This window comes from Ranitomeya variabilis, chromosome 7, assembly GCF_051348905.1.
Source record: "Ranitomeya variabilis isolate aRanVar5 chromosome 7, aRanVar5.hap1, whole genome shotgun sequence".
NCBI lineage: Eukaryota > Metazoa > Chordata > Amphibia > Anura > Dendrobatidae > Ranitomeya > Ranitomeya variabilis.
The window spans coordinates 189,842,863-189,861,635 of NC_135238.1; the positions used below are offsets into that span (position 1 = coordinate 189,842,863).

Consider the following 18,773-nt stretch of genomic DNA (forward strand, 5'->3'; position numbering starts at 1 on the left):
TACTGCGTGACTAGCGCATGTGACATCACATCCAAGTGATAAGTGACGTACAATACGACAAACAGTCTTACCTTATCACCTTTGGCTCCATATGACCCAGGATCTCCTTTGGGCCCAGGAGGTCCAGAGTCTCCCTATAATGACAACTCAAACATCTTAATTTAAAGTTTGGACTTGCTAAATTTAACAATATTCAGTGGCTTGAGTGTCCATGGTAACTGCAATTAGCATCTATCCCTTAGTGCTCAGCCTCGATTAAGTAAACAAATAATGGGTCGGAGGCTTCTATTTATCAAAATGAAGATTAGGAAAAAAAAACGTAGATGAACAGCATGTCATGAACCCTTTATCGTTATTCTTCTTCTGCTTGGTACAAACCCAACTTCTACTGTACTTCATCTGGACTGAGGAAATGCTAAGTATAAATTTAAAGACGTCTCAATATTTCTTAGAACTGCCCAATATTGGCTGTGAATTGATACGTACATCAAAACCTACAAGAGGTGATTTCTTGCTATGTATTTTCAAAACTTGTTGCTTGCGGCTTTTATCTGGATATCTCTACTAAGCGGAGACCTGTGACTCCAGCTTAGCTACAAGGGTCTACCGGGAGCGTGAGGTAGTGTTAGACACGCCTCTTGGCTCCACATTGGCTCCGACTGCTGCTATATCCCTCCCCCTGCAGCTCTGTCTCCTCAGATTGGTTGCTGGAATAAATGATCACTCATAGGCTCAGCAGGAAGTCGTTACATGGAGAGCTGATTTCTGTTGTAGCAAGGGCAGAATCAATATAAAATACTGAACAGATAACCACTAGTGATAAAATAGATTATCAGGGAGTTCCATATCAATATGGAGAATGAGCCTTTTAAGGGAAAGTTTGGAGGATGGTTTTAAGACTAAGCGCGGTGATCTTTAAGAGGAGTCTCATTTCTAGAAAGAACAAAAGGATCGGCCGGGGAAACAACCAACGACCAGATACTTCTCTCCTCACCATCGTCTTTCTGGGAACAGTCTGCAGGCCCCATACACTTTAGACTGTCCGCCGATCCAGACAACATCGACAGGTTTGGCCGAATGTAGTCTAATGTGTAGGGTTGTTTAGCCATGAAAATCTAAAAAAAAACAATTACAAATTGTATTTGTTACCTCAAAACCAGGCGATCCTTTGCAACCAGGGAATCCATGCTCTCCATCACCTCCCTAATAGAAATAATGAAATGGAAAATATGTCAAATTATTTGTTGAGGATTTCTAGACCCCAGAGATAATTATTACACAAAGATAATGTGTTCCTTATTACTCAGGATAATTGAAGGTGTAAAAAATGTAGAAATAAATACTTGTTATCCCAAGACTGCAGTTATTCTATTTAGTTCCGGTTACTCAAGCACAATATCTCTTAACATTGTGCATCTATTGTAAAGTTGTTGATGTAAGAAAAAAATAGAACTATTACTTGTATGTCTGTTCTAATGATTTGTAAAATTCTGGGAAGCAAATACATAGAAAAAAAAGTCTTAAAATCGACCTGTTATTTCAAGTAACTTTCTAGTATAAGCTTTCCTGAATGTGTAAATGAGGAATTACACTATTTCTTTCCTTATGTATTTTTGATCATGCATTTTCCACCAGTTTTCCTTCTGCAGGCTCTATCTCTTAATTTTCAATTGACTCTGAGCTGGTGGAAGGAGATAGATGATATCTCCCATACACAACACATCACACAGATTTATGCTCTTCATTCATCAGTTGACACATAGGCAGAAGGAACAGAAGCATGGAAAAAATCATACAGCAGTACTAAGCTGTGTAGATGCAAATCCAGCTTTTGGGTGAGGAAAAAACTAATTTTCAGTTGTTTCTGTCCTAATGGGTGGTAAGATTAGCTACTATGATGTTCCCTATATATATTACACACAGACATGATAGATTACTGCTTCTCTTTCCCTGTAACATACATAAAAAGGAGAAGCAGAATCATTGTGAACTTTGAACAGCAGTACTGAGCTGTGTTGCTGTGAATTCATTACGGAACTGAAATATCTTTCACTATGCAGATTGCTCTTCATTCCTCCTCCCCTCCCTATAGAGTTTAATGAGGGCTGTATAGCATAGAGAGAGGCACTGTGACTAGCACGCAGCAAGAACAGTGGCAATAAAGTGATGCTGGCACAATGAGAGGGCATTGGAGCTGGTATGATAAAGGGCTCTGTTGTTGGGAGAGAGGACATAAAGGCAGGCATGGTAACTGGCACTGTGGCTGACATAATGTTTAGGTATTCTGGATTTGATACATTACTGTGCCTGTTCTATATCTGAGTATTATTCATAGGATATACTTGTATGCAGTGAAGAAAAAATATTGATTTTACTTTTTATGCCTCTAATCATAGATTCACTTTATGGTCTGATGCCTTCAAGTATCCATAAAATGCGGTAAATTTCACGCACCTTTTGTCCATCAGTTCCATCATTTCCTCTTTTGCCTTTTTCACCCTGTAAAATAAAAGAAACATTTTTAATCCTGAGTATATTTAAGGACATGGAAACGATCAGAAAATACAGGCGGAATGAGACTGATTTTTTAAGGGCCTGTATGGTTTATAAAAAGTATTTAAAAAAATAACCTATTAGGGACCTTCGAGTTAATATAATTTAGCTATTCCTTCATATGTGTAGAAAAAAAAAACAAGAAAAAGCATCTGTCACTGCAGGACATGGCCATTCTGTATTATTAAATGCACAACCTAATAATTTCATAGAGAGTGAGCACAAATTTGCAAACGGCAATCTTCCAGTCACAGAATGAATGCTCGAACAGGCATCGGAGCGGAATCCTGACAGTGCGCACATTGCACACGGTGAGGATTCACCAATCTGCAGTAACATACAGCATCTTCAGAAATGTATATAAAATGAATAGTAGCTAAAGTAGAGATTCCTAATATGAAATAAATATTTGGACTATGCGTAAGTTATTGTATCACAGCTAAAAACTAAAGGAAGCAGCTGCTATTGTAGGTAGGAAATATAGTTGTAGCGCTGGTGATACATAGATAGGATTCGCTAAGGCTCAACAACCCAAACTGTTTGCGGTTATCGGTAGTTTCTCCTTGTTAGACATAGTCATATGCGGCACTGTAATCTTCATGAAGAGGAGTCATGTGTTACCATAAATGGAGCAGCTTCATCGTTCCCAGAAAGCAGCAAGAATAGGAGCCTGATGTCATTTCTGCTTCCAGATGAAGCAATAATTATGGTTTATGTGGATAAAGAGTGCACATCTCCAGCTACGAGAAGCACGAACGGGAGATAGAGAAATATGTCATCCAGATAATAGACTAATCTCAAGTTTCTTAACTAGACTTTTAAAGCTGCAAAATACTTACTTTTGCCCCCTTTGCTCCTCTTCCTCCCTGCAACAGAAAATCAGAGACTTGTAGCAAAACATTTTGTCATGTTAATGGATACGGTGGTGATTTGTTAAGTTGTTTAGCTACAATTGTTCTTGTGCAATGGTTCTCACTAAAACAAGGATGCACACTTTGGCGTAACTTGAAGCTTGTGGGTCCCAATGGATAATTTTCAATATGGTCCCCAACTATGATGGGTCCGTAATAGTATTGGTCTTTTATTATGGGTCAAAGAGACTGGTTGGGTCCCTCAGGCTCCAGGGCTTGGGCACCACTGCAATCGAGCGCCTATTATTGTTAAGTCCCTGGATACAAATACCATACGGATTACCTCGTTATTTATTACGTAGATTTCAATTTGGACTCATCCCCTTTTAAATAGGTGATGAGAGCCTGGAAAGGGATAGATATCTCCACAAGTGGCGGAGTATTAGGAAAGATGAAAGTGAAAGGTATACTTCATTTATGAAAATGGATTGAGGGCAAAAGTGTGGCGGTGTCAAAAGAGCGTCTGAAAGGGGCCTAATTTTTATCTTCTCTGCAGAATTTCTCATGCCTACTTACCTTATCTCCCTTTGAGCCTTGGTCACCCTATTGTGGAAAAGAAGAGAAGACAATAGAAGGTGAAGGTCAACATGAGCAAAAAAAGTGATATTGGATGACATCCACTGTAAATGTTATCACACTTACCTTCATTCCCTGGTATCCTACAGGTCCAATGTCACCAGGACGGCCCTGAAAAAGTTAGATATTATTAGAATTTCACAAATGGAAGACTGAAAGACACAGTGCCAAAATGGATCTTATATTGAAAACTGAAGAGCAAGTAGATTTCAATAAGTGGAGCTTAAGTTTGGTTCTTAGGTACTAGATTTGTCGATGGGACGTTGATCCAGGAAACCAGCCTTATTGCCATTCGTGGAGTGGGGAAGGAATTTTTCCCCTTAGGGCATGTGCACATAACCATAAAAATCGGACAAAGTGTTGTCCATCATTTTTTTGGATAGCACTTGTCCCCACATTATTTAATGAGGCCGTACACATGTACGATTTTTTTCTTGGAGTGGCCTGAACAAAAAAAAAATTGCAGCATGCACGATTGGCTTCCGTAAATCGGAACACACTCGCCAATTGAAATCTATGGTTCATTGAGAAAAATTGGACCACACTCGGATGACATCTGCTCTGATTTTCAGTGACAGACTTATTGGAGAAGATGGGAGAAACGTCTTTTTTTTTTATTCTCCACATCAGAGAAAACTGAATCACACATAATCGGACCGATTTTCTTGGATGAGAAAATGTTGGTCGTTTGACCCCAGCCTAATTGGGCGGCAATTAACTTATGCCTTATGAAATATTACCTTCCTCTGGATTAACATATTAGGGTTTTAGGTTGAAGTCTGTGGATTTATATCTACTTTCAACCTTAAAACTATGAAACTACAAATCTAAAGGAAAAGACCTAAAATGAGTAAAGCATATATAAAGCATATACAGAGCAGAAATATAATTCCAGTGATTATTATTATATATGATATTTATTTAAAACTGAGCCGTAACATATCCAATTAAAAGGTCCTATATGGCCAACAAAATATCCACTTGTAGGAAAATTCTCCTCTGTCCCTGAAATGTGATTTCTAAGGCTGCATTCACAAATCCGTTTCCATTTTTACGTTTGTCAAAAAATGGACGTTTTCTTCTCATTTCCGCCCTTTTTTCATTTGTTTTGCATCTGTTCTTTTTTCATCCATTTTTAAAAACTGAAGTGGGTAGACTGCATAAACTTTTTTCCATTAACATGTTAAAACGGATGGAAAAAGGATTTTTTTCCGTTTTTCATCCATTTTTGATGGCTTCCGATAGATCTGAATGGCTGAGTCTGATCTCCGAAATTGGAGACTAGGACATGCACTGAGAAGGAAACCTGAATCCGTTAAAAATAAAAATGAATGTTTCATTAAACTCTTGGGTCAGGGTGTTTTGTCGGTTTTAAAAAAGAAAAATGGATGCATGAATTTAGCCCTAGGCGATATAACTTGGTAATATTGGAGAGCATAATAGTATTGAAGCAAGCATGTTAAGTATATATAGAAAGATACAAAATTTGCCACAGTAGAGATATGAAATAGCAAACATGCATAGAGGACTTATAGAGACCAGCTTCCAACAATTGTAGCCAAGAAAAAAAGATAAAAATAAGCAGCCATATAGTCCCATAAAATATAAGCTTTATTGAGCAACATTAAAAGCCACCAAATCAAATACAATGATGCAAACAGGGGAATAAACATGCGTTCCAATGACCATAGCTAACGGGTCGGAACACCAACACAAACCCTGCTATAGCATAGTGTTAAGCCTCATTATGATGGATACCCATAGCTGCAAAACAAATATTGAACAAGTGCCATAGCTTTAGTAAAAATGATATCAGCCATCAGGCATGGATACATACCTAATATATGCAGGATAGATAGGTGACCGAGCCCAACCCCGACGCGCGTTTCGGAGCAGGCAGCTCCTTCATCAGGGGCACATTGGAATGCATGTTTATTCCTCTGTTTGCTTCATTGTATTTGATTTGGTGGTTTTTAATGTTGCTCAATAAAGCTTACATTTTATGGGACTATATGGCTGCTTATTTTTCTCTTTTTTTCTTGGCTAATATTGGAGAGGTAGTATGTGCATAATTTTAATGTATTGAGAAAGTGTTCTGTGCCTCCAAAAGCAGTGGAACATGTACTAATATATACGTTGTAGAACCAACTTATACAAACAAAAACTGAAGTATAGTGGACGTTTAACAAGATGGAACGTTTACAAGAAGTGGAAAGCACTTTTCCTGTAAATCATTGGCAGACCGCCATGATAAAAAGCTCAAGGAATAAATGAGAGGCATGATCTAATGTCATAGGCATTATGTTCCATGACACTGACTATACAGGCAAAGAGGGATTCCTTTACTAGGCTTTTCAACTGTACAACGTACTCTGCTGTAAATTATAACACAAATCTATTCATGCAAGTTTATAGCTAAAAATAAACAAATACAGGAAAAATAAAAACACATTGAGTGAGACTAACATCATATCATGTTAATGTTACATCTTCTACAGTACGATGTCTTATATAAATCTGCGCCTTTCTCCTCCTGGACTCTCAATTCATAGTTGAATTTGTAAAATCTTGATCCAGTGATGATAGGAGATGACAATGACAATCGGTGCTTATAAGATTCCATGGACAAGGGAGGAGGGAGGAACTAGAGGCAGAGACCCAGACATTCTGCTGCAAGTTCTCCAGAAATGACAGTTACACATTAACTTTATTTTGTTTACCATAGATTTAAAGTGTAACTGTCATTTCAGGAGAACTTGCAGCAGAATGTCTGGGTCTCTGCCTCTAGCTCCGAAATCCTCCTCCCACCTTTCCTCTTTATCTCAGTAATGGGAAAATCTGTCTTCACTGAATACAGATTTTACAGCTTTGACCCTTGAATTGAGAGTGAAGCATCAATCCAGGAAGAGATAGAAGCAGATTTCTCTGATAAGATATATTACAAACTTTCTTATTTTTATGTGTATTATTGATTTATTGAAATGAAAATTAAACAATGGTGCCTTGTTATGTTACTCTGATCACATAGGCACTGTCACTGTAGCCCTTTAGTTTAACTCCTTAGATGTCTGTTATGACCCCAATGGCAGAGGGTCTCAGAACTTAATACCAAGTCTGCAAACACAAAAAACCAGCTCATAGGGCAGTGGTAACTAGGCTGACCGTATACCTGATCCTAGCACCACAAATAGCAGCAGCCGGGGAACGTACCTACGTTGGTTCTAGACGTCTCGCGCCAGCCGGAGAACTAACTAACCCTAGAAGGGAAAAGATAGACCTTTCTTGCCTCCAGAGAAAAGACCCCAAAAGTTGGATACAAGCCCCCAACAAATAATAACGGTGAGGTAAGAAGAAAAGACAAACGTAAGAATGAACTAGGTTTCAGCAAAGAGAGGCCCACTGACTAATAGCAGAATATAGGAAGATGACTTATACGGTCAGCAAAAACCCTATCAAAATTTCCACGCAGAATATTCAAGAACCCCCGAACCGTCTAACGGCACGGGGGGAGAATATCAGCCCCCTAGAGCTTCCAGCTATATCAGGAATCACATTTAGTACAAGCTGGACAGAAATAAGAGCAAATGCAAATAACCAAAAAATAAGGAAGCAGGACTTAGCTTATTTTGCAAGAACCAGGACCAGCAGACAGGAGCAAACAGAAAGGAACTGATTACAACGATGCCAGGCACCAGACTGAAAATCCAGGAAGCTTAAATAGCAACACCCCTGGACTAACGAGCCAGGTGGGTACCAAGCTGGAGAAAGAAGCTCAAAGTGTCATGTCGCAAGTGACCACAAGAGGGAGCCAAAAAGTCCAATTCACAACAGATGTCACCGTCAATAGCAACCATGACATCTAAGGTGTTTGACAGAGGGATGATGATCCCTCTGATAGGAGCCTTGCAACATATTTGTAGATCACCATGACATCCGTGATATAACAAAGACCTCCAGGCCGCATATTAAATCATACCAAAGGCAATGCCTAATAGACTGCTTGTAAGAGCGACACAGACAGGCTTCAATGCTTTGGAAAAGTATGAGCAATCAATCAATGGATCTCTGTTTCCAGGGAACAACAAAAATGCATTGCTATCTTTAAAGGGCTTGTCCAGGCTTGGGGTACAAGTCTGCCGTCAATGTCTATGTGACTGCAAACTTGTGAATCCTCACAGTGCGTGCTGTCCGGATTTTGCCTACTTCTGGACACATTCCAACTAGACATGTTCGGCCTTGCTCAATGCAAGAGTATTGAGAGAGACCAGACACGTCTATTTGTCATGTGACCACTTTTATGCAAATCGCAAACTTGCGGTCACACCCTTGCCTGTCTCTGGCACTAGAGAATCCTGACAGCGCGCATGCTGCACACTGTAAGGATTCACAAGTTTGTAGTCACATAGAGTGACAGCAGACTTCTACCCCAAGCCTGGATAATCCATTAAAGTTTTATGAAAAATAGCCTTAATCCCCCAAAAATCTTTAATTCTTCATTTGAAAAAAAGTTATAGTTACAGTAGGAAATGAATCATTATATAATTTGTGTTTAAAAGGGGACACATTTTACCAAAATGCAATATTGTAAAATTAAAGAAGGAGAGCTGGAGCATAATTTTTTTAACACACATAACCTAAAATCATCTGCGTAGAGTTAGACGTAAATAGCAAAATTCTGTCTGTCTGAAGCCACTACCTGGTGAGACCTTAGAGGGTTAATGCATGTGGCTTTACATTGATATCAGTATGCACTGAGCTCTTCAGCTCCCTCTAGAGGTGGCTGCAAGTAGCGAGAATAATACAACTAAAAGTGGTTTATGCAGATGATTAAGCACTGTATTAGAGAAGTTATGCCGTAGCCACTCATATGTTATATTCTGAAATACATCTGCTCACAAATTTGAATATATTTATATTTACATTTAAATTGATGACATTCACTTTACTTTTTGCTTTCATGATGTAAAATTGTACGTTTGATTCAGTAAGTTTTAATAGTTCACATAAATCATGAATTTACAGGCCTGAATGAATATGGCCATACATCAACCATGAAGGAAATTCATCAGAAAAAAAGGTTAACTTACAGGGTCTCCTGGAGGTCCGCGATCTCCTGGAAGTCCAGTTTTACCAGTTTCTCCCTATGGTTACATGAAAAATGTTAGCTAGATTGAAGTATGATTTTGTAAAAATATTTTACTCACCTTGCAATACCCCTCACCTCATAACCAGGGGAACCATGGGGACCTTGTTGTCCACGGGGAGGCTAAGTAGAAACAAGAACATATTAGTTAAGACATTTCATAGAATTAACGGGAAATTCCAAGTATTTATAGCTCCAACCACAAAACTCCTTACCTGACACTCATAGGAGCAGCACTGCAACAATAAGAAGCAGCAGAAAGGGTCATTAGTGACATAATATAGCACGGTATACTAATGAATGTTTCATGATGCCATTTACATATTTGGAATACTTACCCCGTGTTCACCATTGATTTTCTGAAACAAAAAAAAAATGGAAGAATTATAATACAGTAATACCCTGTGTATATATAGCATAAAATAGTAAGAGCATACCACAGTCTGAAGAGAAATGTTTTACATATAAGCAAACACCATAATTAAGTATAATATATCAATAGACCTAATTATTCCGCTCGGGAGACTTGCGAGCCTTGTTTCTGGTGAGTAGCTGATCACAGTTTATCTGCCGTTCAGGGCCACAAACATTTCTATATAAAGTAAAAAGTAAGTTCTGTATAAAAAAGTGAAATGTAATGTTAATATTACACTAAAGTATGTCTCCCATATGACAGATATCACAGGGTGGTTAATACAGTATATGTCTGATTTCTGGGGACCTCTGCTGATCAGTAGAAAGGGGTTCAGAACCCCGTGTTCCTCATCACTCCATATATGCAATGAGGATGAATCGGAATAAAGAAAGCGATCAGACATTTGTCTCCAATCCTATCCAGTGGATAGATGATACATTCCCATTGTGAGACAACCCCTTTAAATGTAAGTTATGGATCGGAGATATCTTATTGATCGCAGGCGGTCCAACCATTGGGACCCTGCAGGGATCCGAACATAGAGGCTCTGTAGAGCCCCGTCTTGAATGGAGAGAGATGAAATATTCTACTTTCGCTCCAATCACTGTCTATGGGACTGTCAGAGAGTTATTTCAGTCAGTCCCATAGAAACTGAATGGAGCAGAGGTTGGGAATGCGCACCTGTTCTCCAACAAGATGGGGCTGCCTAGCTCCATTCTTAAGTTCGCTGGGGACCCAATGGCTGAGACGCCCAATGATGCACAGAAAGGGGCTTTGTTGAGCAGCATCTTGAATGAGCAGAGATGAGATATTCTGTTTCTGCTATATTCCCTGTCTATGGTACTAGCCCCCAATTATACAAAGAATGGGGCTCTGTAGAAGCCTGTGTTCCTCAGAGCAGAGATTCACAAGCTTGATCTCTGCTTTATTCATTGTCCATGGCAGGGGTGAGGAGCCTACTTTCTGCCAAGGGGATTTGGATATTTAAGCCATTCTTCGGGGGCTGTACAAATTGTGACCTAACTCCACCCACAAAGTACGTCTTGATGCTGTCACTGGTGTCAGACATAATCTTTCATTGCACACATCTCAGAGTTCAGGAGTGAACGCGGCGTGGTTGTACTCACAGAGCAAGAAGAAACTAAAAGGTCTACGGTCCCCAGGAATCTGTACAAGAGTCGGAGAAAAGGTCATCAAGGGCCGTAAATGGCCTGAGGTTCCCCACCCCCAGTCTATGGTGTTGTTAGAGAAAGCTGAGTACACCGCCCAGCTAATTCCATCAGTTCCATAGAAATGAGTGGAATGAATGAGGTCGAACATGTGCAACTCCATTCATCTCAGGGTGACCACGCTACACAGCCTTATCCTCAGGATCACTGGTGGTCCTAGTGGTCAGAACTCCAGCAATCAGTAACTTAGCTCCTGTCTATTGAAAAGGGATAACTTATTATATTGGGAATGACCCTTTAAGCCATTCTGTCTAAGCTTCTATCAGACATTAGTAGTTTTGTTTGCATCAATAATACTGGAATGTCCACAAGCCCTATTAACGTTAATGGATTTGCCTTTGCCCATATCTATGAGCTGTAATTGCTCGAAAATAAATTAATATTATATGGTGAGAATGAGCAGATCCTTCACTTCTCCTTACAAAGAAAAACATACAACAGCAATGCAAAATGGAACCAAGACTGATTTTCAGTCATGTTTTCTCCTATTTTCTTGTACAAAAAAATGCATCTTTAACTCTTTATAAATACTTACAATGGTGTCAATGATGGAATCAATGGTGTTTTCTATCTCCAGGTCAGACAGACCTGCAGCACTAGTCGCTGTGAAATTCTTCCTGTAGTTGGGATCAGAGGCTATAACACTGAGACGTGGCTCCTGCATACGTGAAAAGGGGAAATATCAGAAGCTGAGTGGCACATCACGGAAATATGAAAGCGTCAATGTATTTGCATAATATGGAAGTAGTCAAGAGTTTTCATCTTACCAGGTGGTTTGGTGAAATGGCAACAGAGAAGACCTTAATTCCAAGGTGCTTGGCTTCATTTGCAGCATCTTCCAGACCACCACATGGCTCCTTGTATCCTTCCAAAGGATGACCATCAGTCACCACAACTAGATACTTGTTCTCCCTCTGGTGGGATCCTCTGTACGATGAAGTCAAGTTGTATGAGAAGAGATAGAATAACATTATAATAAACACAAGAGGGCCAATTCATCAAAGCTTTTATGGCACAAAACTGGTGTAAAAGCCCTGAAACATTACAAAAATGTTTGCGCAACGCAGAGTTGCACACAAATGCTGCCATCTTTGACGTTTATGCCAGTTTAAGTCAGCTTCACCGAAATGGGTGGAGATGGGGGGACAGGTGGAACGGGGTATGGTCATGTCTGCCCGGCCAGTCTTGATGAAGTGGCCCCACAGATTATAGATGAGATGTATAGATAAGTAGAAAAATAGATTCTCCAGATTGTTTTTAGCTCGGAGTTTAGGTTTACAGATGTTTTTGTCCGATTCATCATTTGTCACAAATCTACTGCAGTTCCCCCATGGAATAACATTATAGAAACTTTGACCCAATTTTAGCGACATTTTGTGAAACGTGTGCCTTTGGCCATTATTTACTTTGCTCAAATCCCATGAACTGCCTGCGCCATTTTAGAAGAATTTAGGGCCAAAACAACGGCAAGAAAAACTCCAAGACAAAGAAGAAAAGTGACTTAAAAATAAGACGAAAATTAAGAACTGAAGACTTTTAGTTATAGTATAAGATATATTATACAAACCCAATCAAGACCTCTTCAATGCCTCTTTTGATGGCGCAGTCCGTGTGAGTACCTTTTCCAATGTACTCTACTTTATCCACCCTAGCCTTTAAGGTATCCCGATCTTTGGCTAGACTGAGCAGGGGGCTAATGAGGATGACTTCATCGCTGTAGTGCAGAGCTCCGGCATTCCACACAAGATGGCGGTCACATCGATAATACCTAAAATGAGAAAGCCATTTAGGGCCAAATATACAGTTATGCTTTTGTGTAATAGTTCTTCATAAATATGTACATTTTCTTATTAGTTTAGGGTGAAAAGAATCATATGAATGAATAAAATTCACCTTGTAGTCAGTTTATCTATAAACTTTTCAGTAAACTTTTTCACTTGGGTCACAAGTGTCTTGAATGGTTTCACACGAAGAGCAACACTCTCTGATGTGTCCAACACAAAGAAAATATCCACAGGACAATCTGAAAACCAAAGAAATACAATCACGTTATTTTTATATTAATATACTGAAAATGACATCTGCTTATTATAGGATCTTTTGGTGACAAATTACGGTGTCGTAACTTGAAGCTTTTGATCCCCAATGCAGTATCCCCAACAAGAACCGCACCAATATTTAATCAAATAGGTCTTCTTATATGAGTTAAGTATATTATCATAGGAATCTGCTTCTTTACCTTCATGGACTGATATTTCACTCTCAATTCATGGGTAAAATCTGTAACATCTGTATTGAGTGAAGACAGAATTTCCCATTACTGAGATAGGAGATGACAGTTGGTGCTTTTAAAATTCTATGCAGAGGGAGGTGAGGAGGGGGAGGAGCTAGAGGCAGACACAGACATTCTGCTGCAAGTTCTCCTGAAATGACAGTAACAGTTCTCCATAGAGCTTCATAGCGCCAATTGTCATCTATCTCAGTAATGGAAAAATCCACGTTCATTGAATACAGATTTTGCTGTTATATTGAGCATTTTATATGTATATATATATATATATATATATATATATATATATATATATATATATATACTAGCTGAAGAGCCTGGCGTTGCCTGGGCATAGTAAATATCTGTGGTTAGTTATAGCACCTCACTTCTCTTATTTTCCCATCACACCTCTCATTTTCTCCCTCACTCCTCTTATTTTCCCCCTCACTCCCCCTAACACTTGTCATTTTGACCTCACATCTGTCATTTTCCGATCACTCCACTATTTTCCCTCACTCCTCTCATTTTGCGCTCACACCTTTTCATTTTCACCTCACACCTCTTATTTTCACCTCACACCTCTCATTTTCACCTCACACCTCTCATTTTGACCACACACCTCTCATTTTCACCTCACACCTCTTATTTTCACCTCACACCTCTCATTTTCACCTCACACCTCTCATTTTGACCACACACCTCTCATTTTCACCTCAGTATATACATGTTTGTCATCTCCCTTATATATAGTATACACTTGTATGTCATCTCTTGTATATAGTATATACCTGTATGTCATCTCCCCTGTTTTATAGTATATACCTGTATGTCATCTCCCCTGTAAATGGTATATACCTGCTGTATGTCATCTCCTCCTGTATATACCTATGTGTCGTCTCCTCCTGTGTATAGTATATACCTGTATGTCATCTCTTCTGTATATAGTATATACCTGTATGTCATCTCCTCCTATATATAGTATATACCTGTATGTCATCTCTTCTGTATATAGTATATACCTGTATGTCATCTCCTCTTATATATAGTGTATACCTGTATGTCATCTCCTATATATATTATATACCTGTATGTCATCTCCCCTGTATATAGTTTATACCTGCTGTATGTCATCTCCTCTATATACCTATGTGTCATCTCCTCTTTTACATAGTATATACCTGTATGTCATCTCCTCCTGTATATAGTATGTAGGTGTGTCATCTCCTCCTATATATAGTATATACCTGTATGTAATCTCCTCCTGTATATAGTATATACCTGTAAGTCATCTCCTCCTGTATATAGTATATACCTGTGTGTCATCTGCTCCTGTATATAGTATATATGTGTATGTCATCTCCCCTGTATATAGTATATACCTGTGTGTCATCTCCCCTGTATATAGTATATATCTATGTGTCATCTCCTCCTGTATTAGACCTCGTTCACACGTTATTTGCTCAGTATTTTTACCTCAGTATTTGTAAGCTAAATTGGCAGCCTGATAAATCTCCAGCCAACAGGAAGCCCTCCCCCCTGGCAGTATATATTAGCTCACACATACACATAATAGACTGGTCATGTGACTGACAGCTGCCGTATTTCCTATATGGTACATTTGTTGCTCTTGTAGTTTGTCTGCTTATTAATCAGATTTTTATCTTTGAAGGATAATACCAGACTTGTGTGTGTTTTAGGGCGAGCTTCATGTGTCAAGTTGTGTGTGTTGAGTTTTGTGTGGCGACATGAATGTAGCAACTTTTGTGAGATGAGTTTTGTGTGGCAACATGCGTGTAGCATCTTTTTGTGTGTCGAGTTGCATGTGACAGGTTAGTGTAGCAAGTTGTGTGCAGCAAGTTTTGCGCGTGGCGCGTTTTATGTGTGATGCGTTTTGAGTATGTGCAAGTTTTGTGTGAGGCAACTTTTGCATGTGTTGCAACTTTTGTGCATGTGGCAATTTTTCCGCGTGTGCAAGTTTTGCGTGTGGCGAGTTTTCCATGAGGTGAGTTTTGCACGTGTGGCGAGTTTTGCGTGAGCCTAGTTTTGCATGTGGCGAATTTTGCGCATGGCGAGTTTTGAGCGGTGACTTTTGTGTTTCGACTTTTATGTGGCGAGGTTGGTATATGTGTGGTGAAATGTGTGCTGAGGGTGATATGTGTTCAAGCACGTGGTAGTGTCTGGCGCATTTTGTGTGTGTGTGTGTTCATATCCCAGTGTGTAGTGAGTATCCCATGTCGGGGCCCCACCTTAGCAACTGTACGGTATATACTCTTTGGCGCCATCGCTCTTACTCTTTAAGTCCCCCTTGTTCACATCTGGCGGCTGTCAATTTGCCTCCAACACTTTTCCTTTCACTTTTTCCCCATTATGTAGATAGGGGCAAAATTGTTTGGTGAATTGCAAAGCGCGGGGTTAAAATTTTGCCTCACAACATAGCCTATGACGCTCTCGGGGTCCAGACGTGTGACTGTGCAAAATTTTGTGGCTGTAGCTGCGACGGTGCAGATGCCAATCCCGGACATACACACATACACACACACACACACATTCAGCTTCATATATATATATATATATATATATATATATATATATATATATATATATATATATATATAGTGAGGCTGTGGCCTCTGATACAGCTAGGGGACGCTGTTTGTTCTCCCCAGAATGTGCATGCAGACGGATGAAGTCCATAGGTGTGCATGAGAGTCACGGATTTCCGGTCCTGGTTTTCCATGTGGCTGAAGGCCACAGGTTTGTGTGTTTAAAAACCCTGCAGTAAGGGGTATTCGTGTGTCAGGTGTCTGGCCAGGCCAGGCCAGGTGTGCAAGGTGCACGTCAGTGTCAGTCTGGTGTGTGCTGGTCTGCAGAGTGCATGGAGGCAGAGGCCAGCAGAGCCAGCACCCAGGACAGCTGAATAGCCTGGCACCTGCAGCGTACACAGAGATGCAAGTCGTCCATGGTACTGGTCTCGGATGTGGACAGTCCTATGCCCAGAGGTGGATGTCCTGTGCCCGAAGGAGTCGGATGTGGACAGTCCTGTGTCTGGAGGTGGATGTCCTGTGCCCGAAAGAGGACTAGCATGTGCAACGATTGCAAAAAGGTGGATATGGTGCCCGGCTGCTATCCGGAGGATATCCTGAACTGTGTACGCCTGTGTGAGTAAAGAGTCTGTAAAGAGACTGTGATACAGCGATGCAGGACACCCACGAGAACTAGTCAGAGGAGGGCTGGCATGTGTAGTTGTAGGGGACAGGGACCTGGTGAGCTGTGCAGACGGGTGGAACCATTGTTGCCGGGAGTCGGGGTTCCGGGGGACGGATTTGAGGGGTGCATGGGAAGCCAGGCTCATGTGACAGGAGGCAGAGTGACGCAGGGAGAGGAGAGGATAAAAAGCAAAACGCGCGAAAGCAGGGGCAGAGAAGCGCGGGAAATCTCTGAGGAGAGGAAACTGCAGCGCAGTTGCTGTGTGTGTGCAGGCCGCAGTGAGACTTGCAGGAAGCAGGGGGAAAACGTGCAACAGACACTGCGGGCAATTACTGGAGCCCCCAAAAAGAGGCGCATTCGTCGTCAGCGACCCCCCAGGCAGAGGGGTAGTGCTGACCAGCTCAGGGACAGTATTACCGCGCTCCCTGAGAGCACCTTGCCAGAGAGTGCTACGGACTCGCATGGTTTCGTCTCAGCTGTGACTGATACTGATTATTCTCCTAATCCTCCTCAAAAAGACTCTTCTCTGGACTGGGAGGCTGTTACCTCGGATCAACGTCCGCCTGCAGGAGGGAACGCAGCACCGCAAAAGACATTCTGGACTCGACTCTACGCCTGGGCCCGTCGCCAGAAGACACCTCCTTCCTCCGCCATCAGGACTACGGCGTTGTCGGAGCCTCCCCGTCAGGACTACATCGCTGAACCAGCACTGATAAGTGACCGTTGTTGACTTTATCTTAGTAGGGAGTCACTAGTGAGGCGCTGCCGCGTTCTACGGGTATAGTTCAGGGCGGCCATATAATAATTGGGATTTACTGCGAGATTGTGTTCTTGTATATAAGTTCCCTGCGTGGAAAACGTTTGTTATCTTTTTGGTTGGAAGTTAAAAAAGAAAGTTAAAAACGCTATTTGCTTTCTGGCTCCTATTTGTCCCTGCATCCTTCTTTACCTGCGGTCTCTACATTTGGCGTAGTCGGCAGGATGCAGGATCCAAAGAAGGAGCCAGAAGATACGGAGGATGGGGCTGGGCCTAGAGCTTCTCTCTCATTGGGGGCCATGTTAAACAATTTGCCCAATTTTAATGGGAGCAACATGTTGTTGTGGAGCTGGACTGAAAGGATGAGGGGGCTGTTGAGAATGCATCCTATGACCCCAGCCCTGGAAGCAGAGGTGGCCATTATGGCCTTAGACGGAGAGGCTCGGGATTCAGTGATGTTGAGACCCCCCACAGAGCGGAATACTTTTACTGGGGTGTTACATGTGTTAGAGGGGACGCACGGGGATCCCACCGACGTGGGAGAGCTGCGGGCCCGGTTGTTTGGACGGCGACAAAAAGAGGGCGAGACTGTCACTCAGTACATGAATGCTCTGCAAGAGCTAAACATTGCAATCGTGCGGAAAGATGGTATGGGGATGGGACATGTCGACGTGACCCTGCGCGACCAACTGGTGACGGGACTGCGGGATGAGTTGACCAAACAGGCTCTACGTGAACGAGTGCGGGTCGACCCGCACCTGACTTTCTCCGACATAGGCAATGAGGCCCGCACCCGGGAGCAAGAGAGGGGGGTGACGGTCCTGACAGGAGAGGCTCGGGTTATCCAGACCGCTGCACCAGGAGGGGGTGAGCCGTCGTGGGTTCAGGAGATGCGGCAGGAGCTCAAACAAATCCGAGACGAACTGGCCGAAGTAAAAAAAAATGCGCGAAGCCCAAGGGAGCTACCCCGGGGGCAAGGGTCTGGGAGTCCAGCTCGTGGCGCTCGTCCAGGATATTATCCGGTCTCCGGTGCTTGCTATGGTTGCGGGGAGGCAGGACATTTCGCACGGGAGTGCCCCCGGAGAGGGAGGGCCTCGTCACGGCGGGCGTTAAACTAGAGGACTCCGAGCTAAGGGGACGACGCTCGGAGTCAGAATCCCCGCGGATGGGTGGTGAAAGTCCCGAAAATTTGGTTGCCAGCTGCCCCCTGGTTTGGGCAGAGTTTGAAGGGCGGGCTGTACGTTGTCTGGTGGACACCGGATCTCAAGTCACGACTATGCCCGAGGCCTATTTTAGAAAACACTTCCCTGTGTCAGTCAGACCCCAATGGGGCCCCGTAATCCGGTTGCAGGCCGCCAATCAGCTGCCCATCCCAGTGGAAGGGGTCACCTGGATGCAAATATCTTTATGTGGGAAAGACCTGGGCCGCCGGGGGGTTGTGTTGACACGGGGGGATCCCAGCCCACAACATATCGTGACTTTGGGGATGAATGTATTGAAGGACTTTGGCAGTTTGCTGTTAGGGGAGACCACACAAGAGACACTCAATCAGTGGGGGACCAGTACACCTCAAGGCTCCGTGTTCAGACAGTTAGTGAGGGAAGTCCGTGTGCAAGAGACCTTTCAGGAGGGAGACATACTAGGGAAAGTAATCACCTCCCCGACAGCAGAAGTGACGTTTCCCCCAGGACAGACTGTTATATCCCTGCC

The 18,773-nt window shown here is 42.0% G+C and overlaps 1 protein-coding gene across 1 annotated transcript in view; it reads right to left on the minus strand.

Moving 5' to 3' along the window:
* Positions 1 to 18,773, minus strand: part of COL6A1 (collagen type VI alpha 1 chain) — a 70,835-nt gene that overhangs the window by 38,784 nt on the left and 13,278 nt on the right. Inside the window, exons 2-15 of the mRNA XM_077272557.1 lie at positions 12,721 to 12,850; positions 12,395 to 12,595; positions 11,595 to 11,754; positions 11,363 to 11,485; positions 9,522 to 9,542; positions 9,399 to 9,419; positions 9,262 to 9,306; positions 9,128 to 9,181; positions 4,107 to 4,151; positions 3,981 to 4,007; positions 3,393 to 3,419; positions 2,455 to 2,499; positions 1,150 to 1,203; positions 72 to 134 (exon numbers count right to left, since the gene is read on the minus strand). Coding sequence (XP_077128672.1) covers positions 72 to 134; positions 1,150 to 1,203; positions 2,455 to 2,499; positions 3,393 to 3,419; positions 3,981 to 4,007; positions 4,107 to 4,151; positions 9,128 to 9,181; positions 9,262 to 9,306; positions 9,399 to 9,419; positions 9,522 to 9,542; positions 11,363 to 11,485; positions 11,595 to 11,754; positions 12,395 to 12,595; positions 12,721 to 12,850 — 1,016 coding nt within the window. The remainder of the gene's footprint in view (positions 1 to 71; positions 135 to 1,149; positions 1,204 to 2,454; positions 2,500 to 3,392; positions 3,420 to 3,980; positions 4,008 to 4,106; positions 4,152 to 9,127; positions 9,182 to 9,261; positions 9,307 to 9,398; positions 9,420 to 9,521; positions 9,543 to 11,362; positions 11,486 to 11,594; positions 11,755 to 12,394; positions 12,596 to 12,720; positions 12,851 to 18,773) is intronic.